Raw genomic sequence first — 12,345 nt, 5'->3', positions numbered from 1 at the left:
TATTCTAACTTAAATATTTTTGAGTTTCAGCCTTTTAAGATTAATAAATGTTTTTTTTTTTTAGGTGATGTAGATGGTTCAGTTGAGGCTATTTTGAACATTATCGAAACCTATGATGCTACAGATGAATGTAAACTGGAATTATTACATTTTGGTGTAGGTGATATTAACGAAAATGACATTAACCTTGCTGAAACATTTAATGGTAAAGTTTCCATCTTTTAATTCACTTTCTTTATTTTGCTAAATAAATTGTTTAGCTATCTGATTGATATATAAGCTTTTGTCAACTTTTATTGTTAGCTGTAGGCTTTCTGTTGCCATTTAAGACCTTACCTGCTAGAGAATAAGGGACTCTCATGAATGACTCTATTTCTGTTTTTCTTGCTGTCCTCCCAGGAGAGTTCTTCCCAGAACTCACAGGTGTCTAGTAATTTTTTTGGGGAGGGTTGCGGAAAGAAGAGGAGAGAGAATAATTTCTTCTACCATAGTAGCTCATTTAAGATCTTAGTTTAACAGTTGCCTATTGTGTTTTTTTAATTGATTTGTAAAAACTTTCCTTTTATCTTAAGATCTACCCTGGTATTTTCCCATCTTTTAGTCCTGGTGAACCACTTTGGTGTGAATGGTTTTTAACCTCAAGAAGACAAGGGCCATTATCCTTTTTTTTTTTTTCTGGTCATACATGTACATTTAAAAAAAACAAAACAGATTCCCTTTTGAATCATGTTAGAAGAGAAAAATCAGAACAGAAAGGAAAAACCACAAGAAAAAAAATTAAGAAAAAAGAAAAGTGAACATACTATGTTTTAATTTATATTCAGTCTCCAGCTATATGTCCTTTTAAGTTAACTCTACTGTGTAGTACAAATTTAACTTGAGATTGCCTTGCCCACTTTACATAGTACTTACATTACAGCCCTATACACAAACAAGTGTTTTGGGTAACATTTTCCTTGCTCCCTCCAAATAAGGGGTATGTAGAACATGGAAAAATTATTTTCAATAGTGGTGTCTGATCACTAGGCAAGGATAATTTTGGCAAGCCTACTGTGTGCCACCATTATGTTGGATAACGTAGATAATTTGTGCTTTGTGATCGGTGTACATATTGATGAACAGCCTTTCTGAGAGACCTTTCTAAATGCTGGAGGTATTATTAAAAGAAAGAGGGTTTTATTTAATGATAGTTATACATATTTAGATCATGTGGTCTCTGGAAAAAAGTATAGAGGAAATGTTTAATTTCAAGAAACTTTTGAACTCCTTAGAAAACTCCTGGATCAATAAGCCATTTCATCTTTGAGCATTTTATGGCAGATTTATATTCAATAGCTTAATAAAGGGGTGGCCAAGCAGATTTTAATTTATTAATAAGTTACTGTTTCTGAAATCATGTCAGTAACATTTGTGATTAATTTCTTCCCCTAAGATGCTTCCTACCATCAAATGCAAAAATTTGCCTACAATCTACATTGTTAGGTTTTATGAAGAATTCTTCATCAGGGTACCCAGGGAATAAAATTTCTGTCAATTTCTCCAATTACTTAAGAACCTGATAATTATTGTAAAAAGAGTTAAAGAATTTCTTATCTTTTCACATCATCTTTTTGCTCACATATGAAGTCAATAATGTGATTAGGAGCTTATTTTCCATGTGAAAGGCAAACATATATTCCAGTATTTGTGTTAACTAATCCTTATGTTCTTTTAATTTCTTCCTGTCAGGTGTTGTATATGGCTTCAGTGTGAATGCAAGCAAAGTTATCCAACAGTTAGCTATGAAAAAAGGAGTCAGAATTAAACTCCATAATATTATCTACCGACTTGTTGAAGACTTGCAGAAAGAATTGAGCAGTAAACTCCCTCCCTCTCTAGAAGAAAACGTAATAGGTAAGTATTTATAATAGCCTTAAAGTTTGCAAAATACTTTATAAATATTATCCTGGGAGGTAGATACTACTATTAACTTCATTTTGAAGGTAAAGGAACTGAGGCAGAAGAAAGCTAAGTGACTTGCCTGAGGCAAGTCCCTGAGGCTAAATTTGAACTCAGGTCTTCCTGACATCAGGTCTAGTGTTCCATCTACTATGTCATCCAACTATAATCACTTGCTGTTTCCAAAATTTTAAATATAAGGTCTTTATAAAATCTTTGGGCATTTAAAAATGTTCACAACTTTGAATTATCTGTGAATAGTACATTTGTAAACATTTAGGTTAACTGTATTACATTATAGGCTATAAGATATTCCCAATTTTTTATCTGATAAATGAAAAATGGCCACCCTGGCATTTATTATTTGACTTTAAATGATATTTACAATTTTTTTCCCTCATTGTACACACCACTTAAATTGTTTAAAAGCTATACAGAAACTTTATGAAAATTTAGGATCCTAGAGACTCAGAAGGGACCATAGTAACTTTCTAATTGAACCCATACCCTAAAAGAATTTCCAGGATAGCATAGGTTGTCTAAACTGTGCTCGAAGACCTATAGGAAGGGTAAAAATACCAGAAATAGAACAGAATCTGTACACACTGTTCATTGATCTCACCAAGGCCTTTGATACTGTCAGTTGCTAGGACTGATGGAAAATTATGGCAAAATTTAGTTGCCTGGAGAAGTTCATCAGTTTCATGATATCATGCTCATGTCCAGATAATGGACAGTGCTCTTGTACTTTCTCAGTCTGGAGTGAAGAAAGGCTGTATGCTTGCATCTATGCTTTTTAGTGTGATGTTTTCGTAATATTGTCAGATGCCTTCAACAAGGACAAAAACCAGCATCATCATTGATGATAAATTATTTAATTCAAAAAAGCTATAGGCCAAGAAAGTAAAGGGAAAAGCTTGTGTGTAACTTTGTGTTTGCAGATATGCACTCAGTACAGCCTCTGAAGTTGAAATGCAACAAAGTATGGATTGATCTCTGATGCTTATGCTAATTGTAGTCTAACACAAAAATCCCACAGCTTCTTTACCAGCCAACAGCTCACCATTCACATATGGAACCACTGGTTATAGCAAATGTAGAAATTTTGAATGAAAGTGATAATTTCACTTTTCTTGGCAGTGGAATTCCTGGAATGTGCAAATAGATAATAGGTTGCCAGACCTAGTTCAGTGTTTGGAAGACTTCAAAGGAAAGTGTAGTAGAGAAGAGGTAACAGACTGCCTCCCAAACTAAAGGTCGAAAGAGCTATTTGCTTACCTCATTATTGTATGGCAGTGAAACCTGGATTGCATATCAGTGACATGCCAGGAAACTGAATCATTTTCATTTCAGTTATCTTAGGAAAATTCTGCCAAGTATTCAGACTCTGCTGCAGAGAATACAACTGCAATAGGCAGGTTATGCTGTTCAAGTACCAAACATATATTTGCCTAAAAAGACTATTTTACAAAGAATTCAATAAAACAGGTGTTCACATGAAGAGCAGAAAAAGTAATACAAGGACACTCTCAAGGTCTCTTGTCTCTCTGAAGAACTTTGGAGTTTATTTGCATGACAGTGGCAAAGAACTGTCTAGCATGGCATGCCTGCCTCAAAGAAGGTATTGTGCTTTATGAGTGAAGCAGAATTGCAGTAGCTCAAAAGAAATGTAAGCTATGCAAATTTAGAGATATCCAGATGTTCATGTGGATTCTATGCTATACTCATGATAGTTTTCAAAGCTGTATTGATTTGTTGAGCCACAGTCACACATGCTGTACTTGACTCCAACATAGTGATGTCATTTTGAATCCTCTTCAAAAATGAAGGACAATAATTTAGACAACATGGAGGATAAACCTGCCACTTCTCTAAATAGCCTATTTCATTTTTCAACAGTTAATTTTTAAAAAATTTTACTATTATAGCTTTTTATTTACAAAACATATGCATGGGTAATTTTTTAGTACTGATCCTTGTAAAACCTTCTGTTCCAACTTTTTCCCTCCTTCCCCTTTCCCCCTCCCCCAATGGCAGGTAGTCCAATACATGTTAAATATGTTAAAGTATGTTAAATCCAATATATGTATACATATTACAGTTATCTTGCTGCACAAGAAAAATCAGATCTAGAAAGAAAGAAAAAAATCTGAGAAGGAAAACATAAAATGCAAATAATAACAGAGTGGAAAAGCTATTCAACAGTTAATTTTTAGAAGCCTTTCTTGACATCAAGTCTAAGCTGTTCTCATGGCAACTTTCATCTGTTGCTTCTGCTTCTGTACTTTGATACAACTAGAACAATTTTGAATCTTTTTTTCATGATAGATCTTCAGATATTTGATTATAGCTATCATGATTTTCCTGAGTCTTCTCCAGTATTAAATATCTCCACTTCCTTTAAAACTAGCTTCATATTACCTGAATTCAAGACCTTTACTATCCCTGGTTGCCCTCTGAAACAGCTAGCTTATCAATATACTTCTTAAACTGTGGCATCTAAATCTGAATACAACATTCCAAATGAGGCTGGACAGGACAGAATGTATGGCTGTCATCTCTCTGTTCTTAGGAGGGATACTTATCCTTTTCATTTTGGTATTCTTTACAGATTTGATTTATATCTTTATTTATATAGGGATGGGGATAGGGATTTTATTTGTATAGGTAAATCTTGGGGGAGAGATCTCTCAGTACAGCTTGTCACCTTAAAACTTTAAGAGAGTTTCCTAGAACACAGAGAAGTTAGGTGACTTGCCCAGAGTCAGACAACTTAATATGTGTCAAGGGAAGGACTTGAACCCAGATTGTCTTAGTTTTCAACTCAGCACTTTGCCAACTCTTTGTCCAAATAAGAGAGCTTATCTCTCAGTAGAGACTTTTTGCCACATGATTTTTGAACTATTAATTATTTTTTGAGTTTGGCCATCCCACAGTTCTGAACCTTGTATTTTTGTCTCATCCATCTCTTTCCATATTCTTTACAAGAATAATATAAGATATCCTGTTGCAAATTTGCCAGAATGTAGCTAAACTATGTTTAGTGATTACATCAGAAACAATAATCACAAAAGAAATAGTTGGCATGTCCTGTTCTTAACGAACCCATGTTAGCTTTTACTAATCACCTATTCCCTTTCTAAAGGTTCTTGAAGTATTTCTTTAATGACCTAGAATTACCTATAAGTCAAAGTCAAACTCACTAATCTATAGTTTGGGATAGAATTGGGATATTTAATTGCCTTTCCCTATCTTGTAGCAACTTTTCTATTTTTCTTTATCTTTAAGAGATCATTTAATCTAGTTTAGCAATCTAGTTCTTTCAGTCTGCTAATTCTTTCAATACTAGAGGATTCTCTTTATCTGTTCCAGGTAACTTGCACTCATCAAGGGAAATTTTTTTTTTTCCATTTTTTTTTTTTTTTTCCTGAGGCTGGGGTTAAGAGACTTGCCCAGGGTCACACAGCTAGGAAGTGTTAAGTGTCTGAAACCAGATTTGAACTCGGGTCCTCCTGAATTCAGGGCTGGTGCTCTAATCCACTTTGCCACAAATTTAGATACTCTTAACTTTTTCCTGACTTAACTTGTATATCAATTTCCTATCAGTCATTTTTATTCTGTTACCTCCAATATGAGAGTCATTTTCTTTGGCAGACAAAATAAAAGAAATAATTTATTTCTGACTAATGTCTCCCCTAATCTACCCTCTCTTTTACTCTTTTCCTTCCCTGCCCTTCCCTTAATCCTTTTCCTTCCTATTTTCTTATTGGGTAAGATGTATTTCCGTATACAATTGTTTGTGAACTACTTCACATGTGAGGTTCTCAAATATTGCCTTTCCCTCTTCAATGTTTTCCTTCCTTGCTGTATAAACTCTGCACATTCCATTTTTGTGAGATAATTTTCTCTGTTCTCACTCTCCCTTTCTTTCTTTTCTTTACCTATTTGAAATTATCAAAGTTTATCAGAATTACCTGCAAAGCCCTATATTTAATTATACAACCTTTATGATATCTGGCACTGATAAAGTTCTGAAGGCTTAAAAGTATTATCTTTCCATATAAGAAATGTAAATAGATTACTCTTGTATAGTTCCTTATGATTTCTTATTCATTAGTTCCTTATGATTTCTTATTCATGTTTATCTTTTTATGATTGTCTTGACTCCTGTGTTTGTATGTTAATTTTCCTATTCAGCCTTATTCTTTTCATCAGGAATATTTGAAAGCCTTCTATTTTGTTAAAGACCCATTTCCCCCCCTGTAAGATTGTATTCAATTTTTGTTTAGGCTATTCTTGGTTATAAGCCTGGATTCTTTGTTTTTGGAATACCACATTCCTTGTCCAGGTCACACAGCTAGGAAGTACTAAGTGTCTGAGTTTAGATTTGAACTCAGGTCTGTCTGACTTCAGGGCTGATCTATCCACTGCACCTCCTAGCTGCCCCCAAATGTGTTTCTTGTAAACAACATATTATAGAGTTCTAGCTTTTAATCCACTCTGTTATCTGCTTTTATAAGAGTATTCATCCCATTCACATTCATAGTTATAATTACTGTGTATTTCCCTCCATCCTGTTTTCTTCTCATTTATGCTATTTTCTCTCCTTTCACTCTATCACTTTTCATTAGGTTTTGCTTCTGACCATCCCCTCTCTCAGTCTGTCCTCCCTTTTATTAGCATTCCCTATTTTTCAGGTTGGTTGTTTTTCCAAGGAAGTATTTTATGTTTTCTTCTATCTTTTCATTCTTTTGATTTTGTTTGACTGATTTTTGGTATCTCGTAGAGTCATGAGCTTCCACTTGCTCACTTCTGATTTTTAAGGTATGATTTTCTTCAATGAGCCTTTGTATCTTTTTTTGTGGTCAATTCTGCTTTTAAAGAAAATTTCACTTTAGTTTTTTTTTTTTCTTTCTATTTGACCAATTCTTTTTTAAAAAATGAGTTGTTTTTCTTCAATGAATTTTTGTGCTTCCTTTTCTAAACTGTTGATCCTCTTTTCATCATTTTCCTGCATAATTCTTTTTTCTTAATTTTTCTTCTACCTCTCTTACTTGATTAAAAAAAAAACAAAAAACTTTTGGAGCTTTTCTAAGGGGACTTTTTGTACTTGATCATGATCCATAATCTAGTTATGATTTTTATCCCCCCAAGTCTCAATGCTTTTGGTTAGATCAAATTTGTATCCTTGCATTAAATCTTCTCTCTACTTCAGGACTTAATAAATTTTTTCTACTCATGATTCCTTTCCGCCTGAAAAATTTTTATGCAACTGTAGATATGTAGGTATATAAAATCAAATATTTGCTGATAATAAATCATAATTTCACAAGAGTTACATTTAATTAATGACTGTACGTGGGTTATAGCCCATAAATTAAGAAACTTTGCTCTAGTTTGTTGCTTAAACTTTGGGCATTTGTTTATAGACAGTTGAGACCTTTTTCCCTGAGTGTTTTAGCTGTTATTATTCCTTCAATGTGGCTATATTCTGTGGTATTTAACTTGAGGGATATATATATATAGAGAGAGAGAGATAACTTCCCTTCCCCATCTTTCTTAGTTTAAAGCCCTTTTGATTATATTTTTGATACTTGTCAAACATATTTGACAAGTCTTCGGTTTATTTCATCTCTAGTCAGGAATGTGTCATTTTTTTTTTTAATGGCTTTTTATTTACTAGATAATATGCATGGTAATTTTTCAGCATTGACAATTTTGTTCAAAATTTTTCCCTTCTTCCCCCAGCCTCTCCCCCAGATGGCAGGTTGACCAATACATGTTAAATATGTTAAAGTTTAAATTAAATACAATATATGTATACATGTCCATACAGTTATTTTGCTATACAACAAGAATCAGAATTTGAAATAGTATACAATTAACCTGTGAAGGAAATAAAAAATGCAGGTGGACAAAAATAGAGGGATTGGGAATTCTATGTAATATTTCATAGTAGTCTCCCAGAGTTCTTTTGCTGGGTGTAGCTGGTTCAGTTCATTACTGCTCCATTGGAACTGATTTGGTTCATCTCATTGTTAAAGATGGCCAGGTCCATCAGAATTGATCATTATATAGTATTGTTGTTGAAGTATATAATAATCTCCTGATCCTGCTCATTTCGCTCAGCATAAGTTTATGTAAGTCTCTCCAAGCCTTTCTAAAATCATCCTGTTGGTTATTTCTTACAGAACAATAATATTCCATAATATTCATATACCACAATTTATTCAGCCATTCTCTAATTGATGGGCATCCACTCAGTTTCTAGTTTCTGACCGAATGTGTCATTTTTTTTAATTTAAAGCTGTAGTACTGAAAGCCAAATTCCATTTTCAGATGCTATCTTAGCCAGCTGTTCACTTCCCATTTTCATTTTCTCATTTGCATTTCTTGCCTTTAGTGGGCAACAAAAAGGAAAATACAGCTTGAATCTATTATGAACTTTAGTTTCTTTCCTGATACTTCATTAGCAATACTATTTAGGGTTTTTTTTTTTTTTTGCAGCATGTCCATATAAATTACCAGAAATGGTGAGTTGCCATTCATTTTATTTTTAAAAATTTTTTATTTTTTCTGAGTCTGGGGTTAAGTGATTTGCCCAGGGTCACACAGCTAGGAAGTGTTAAGTGTCTGAGATCAGATTTGAACTCGGGTCCTCCCCGAATTCAAGGTTGGTGCTCTATCCACTGTGCCACCTACCTGCCCCCATTCATTTTACCAAGGCTTAGAAGATTCTATATTAGGTCTTGAATAAATGTCCAAGGAAGAGGTTTCATTTGTGTTGTTGTTATTAGGTTGTAGTGATCTTTGTACACTTGTGCCAGGAATTCAGCTTCTTTTTTTCCAGAAGAGTCTTGATTTCTTTCAAAATGTAATTGTACAAGTGCCTGTTTCATTCTTTCTTTCTCTATCACTCTTTTGACTTCCGAACAAAAATCAAGTTCCCTCTTATTGTTCATATCTTTTTTTTCCCCCCATTAAAGCCTTAAATTCTGTTTTCTTGGAATGTGTAGAGTTTTCATTTTTCATCACCTTCTTCAAGCCTGCATTTGGAACAAAGATAACAGTCACTCAACTCTGGCAAGAGATATTGCACACTCAGTGCACATCACTGCAATTTCCTCTAATCTTCATAGCTTAATAATAATAATAGCTAAAAATTTTAGCCTTAAAAAAATCTACTTGTAGGTATTTATATATCTTAACCTTAAAAACCTAATTAAACTTTTTATAACCAGTTATAATTTTTAAATAACTTTTGCCTTTTAATTATATGACATTTCTACTCAACTCTCTTAGTCTCATAACCACCCCCATCTACCCTTCAGCTTAGGATAACCCTATCTGTTAAAATAAATAGGAAATGATTTCTGATTATATTTCTAAAATAAATAGGATGGTCGAGTAAGGCAGGAACTCTCTGGAGTCCTCCCACATCACTCTCCAAATAATTTCAAAACCACCTCAGAACATATTTAGGAGTGGGAAGCAGCTTACCCGCTCATCAGGAAAGATCTGTCTCATTGGGATGAGAGGGCAACACAGTAGCTTGCCTCATAGCAGGAAGCCTGCAGCAAAGCTCCAAGCCGTGGGACAATCTACCAGAGGGACCCTACTCCCCAGCAAACCTGCAAAGGCACTGAAGGCAATTTAGCAGTCTGCACTTTACTGCAAGACCTTACTCTAGTGACCTCATCCACAATTCATACTATCAGCAGGGCCTTGTTCCTATTGCTAACAAGTTGTGAGACTCTGCCTCCAGGTTAGCCAGCCGTGATATTTCACATGGGGAGGCCAAGAGAGAGGCTTTATCCTCTGATGCCAGCTAGCAGCAAGGCTCTGAGCCCCAACACAAGAAACTTGGGACAGCGCAAGAGCAGAGCCAAACTCTCACTTAAAAATGTCAAATCACAATATAATAAGAAAATATATAAGAATGAAAAAAATGAAAAGGAGAAAAAATGAAAACAAAACCAAAAAAAATTTGACTATATGTAGTCTACGTTTTATATATATTGTTAATATGTATATATAATCAATATGTACTCTGTCTCTGTGTGTGTGTTACTATGGTGACAAGGAAGACCAAGGCACAAATTTAGAACAGTGAACAACAATTTCAAAATGGCTACACATAAAGCCTCTGTTGGTTTTAGGCCCAAAAAAACCTCCTGGCAGAGCTTTAAAGAGGATTTAAATTGATAAAAGTGGAAAAAAAATTGGGAAAAGAAAAAGAATAATGCAAGAGAATCATGAAAAAAAGAATCACTAGCTTAGTAAAATAAATACCAAAAAAGGGTAGAAGATATAAAAAAATTCATTAAAGAAAATAATTCCTTAAAAAATAGAATTGGACAAATGAAAAAAGATGTACAAAGTTCACTGAAGAGAAAATAATTACTTAAGAATTAGAACTGGGCAAGTAGAAGCTAATGACTGTGAAACATCAAGATACAGTAAAACAAAATCAAAAGAATAAAAAACATTTTAAAATGTGAAATTTCTTATTGGAAAAACTGACTTGGAAATAGATCCACAAGGGATCATTTTAATTACTGAGACATCTGAAAGCCATGATGTTATTTATTTATTTTAAAGTATGCTTTAATTTATATTTCTTTAGGTATGGATAGCATTTTTCATCCACAGCCCTTCAGAGTACTTGTGATTATTGTATTTCTGAAAATAGTCATTCATGTTTGAACATCCCACAATATTGTTATTACTTTCCATACAATACATTTCACTTTGCTTGAGTTCATAGAACTTTCAACGTGTTTCTGAGAACATCCTGCTCAGTATTTCCCAAAGAACAGTACTGTTTCATCTTAATAATATACTACAGTTTTTTTTTAGCCATTTCACAATTAACAAGCATCCCCTCATTTTCCAATTCTTTGCCCTGAGAAAAGAGTTGTTATAAATATTTCTTTTGGGGTTCATGCCTAGTAGTGATAGTTAGGTTAAAGGATATGCATGATTTTATAGTCCTTTGGGCATCTTTTGATAAAAAACATTTACCATTTAGGGAATAGAAAGCCATGATTTAAAAAAAAAGGCATGAACTAAATCTTGCAAGAAATTAGTAAAGAAAACTGCCCTGATATTGTAGAACCAGAGGGCAAAAGATAAATTGAAAGAATCCAGTGATCACCTCCTGGAAGAGATCTCAAAATGAAAACTCCCAGGAACATCATAGTCAAATTCCAAAGCTCCCAGGTCATTCTTGAAAGTACAGCAAGCAGCCAAAAAAGAAACAATTCAAATATCTTACACAAAATTTGGCAGCTTTCACATTAAAGAACTGGAGGACTTGGAATAGGATATTTCATAAAGCCAAGGAGATAGAATTACAGCCAAAACTACCTAGTCAGCTAAACTGAGTATAATCTTTCAGGGGATAAAATGTAAAAATATTTTTTGAAAAAGTAAAAAAAATTATTTAACAAAATGTAGAACTTTCAAGCATTCCTAATGAAAAGATCAGAGCTGAATAAAAAAAATTTGATCTTCAAATACAAGATTCAAGGGAAACAAAAAGGTAAAAAAGAAGGAAAACAGAAAACATTCAAGAAGATTAAACTGTATTTTTATATGGCAAGATAATAGTTGTATCTCTTAAGAACTTTATTACCATAAGGATCACTAAAAGCAATATATACACAGAGGTTGCATATATAAGATGACTTTCTTTGATGGGATCACCTCAACAAATAAAAAAAATAAAGGGTTTGAAAGAAGATTGAAAAGAATGAGCGGAGATAGAATGGGGTAAATTATCTCACATAAAAGCTGATGGGGTGATAACAACTTAATGATCAAAACTGACTCAAAGAGGAAGTAACATATACACTCAGATACAGAAATCTAGTTTATTCTGTAAAGAAGTTTAAAAGTAGTAGGGATAAAAGAAGGAGCATGGGGACTGATAGAAAGTAGGATGGATTAGGGGAGGCAGATTGATTAGAAGTAAAACTCATATGAAATGAACAGGGACAGTGTGAAGGTAAAAGAGAGGGACAAGTTAAAAATAGGATAGTGGGAAATACACAGTTATAAATATGAAAGGGATGAACTTACATATAAAACAGAAACATATCAGAATGAATTAAAAACCAGAATCCTACAGTAAGTTGTTTGCAAAAAATACATTTGAAGCAGACACACACAGAAAGTAAAAGTTAAGGGGCTGGGAATCACCAAGGATAGTAATCCTGATTGATCTCAGACAAAGCAAAAGCAAAAATATACTTAAAGAGAGAGACAAGGAAGGAAACTATCTGAAAGGTACCATAGACAATGAAGTCAATAATAATAAACATATGTACCAAATGGTATAGCATCTAAATTTTTGAAGAAGTTGAATGAATTTTAGGAGAAAATAGGCAATAAAACCATACTAGT

At 33.6% G+C, this 12,345-nt stretch overlaps 1 protein-coding gene across 1 annotated transcript in view; it reads left to right on the top strand.

Moving 5' to 3' along the window:
* MTIF2 (mitochondrial translational initiation factor 2) overlaps positions 1 to 12,345 on the top strand; it is a 47,050-nt gene that overhangs the window by 24,955 nt on the left and 9,750 nt on the right. Inside the window, 2 exon segments of the mRNA XM_074286948.1 lie at positions 65 to 205; positions 1,729 to 1,893. Of these exon segments, the coding sequence (XP_074143049.1) occupies positions 65 to 205; positions 1,729 to 1,893 (306 nt within the window).

The sequence above is a fragment of the Sminthopsis crassicaudata genome, chromosome 2, assembly GCF_048593235.1.
Source record: "Sminthopsis crassicaudata isolate SCR6 chromosome 2, ASM4859323v1, whole genome shotgun sequence".
In the NCBI taxonomy this organism is placed as follows: domain Eukaryota; kingdom Metazoa; phylum Chordata; class Mammalia; order Dasyuromorphia; family Dasyuridae; genus Sminthopsis; species Sminthopsis crassicaudata.
The sequence above is the reverse complement of the archived record's forward strand: the minus strand, read 5'-3'. Positions and strand labels throughout refer to the sequence as shown.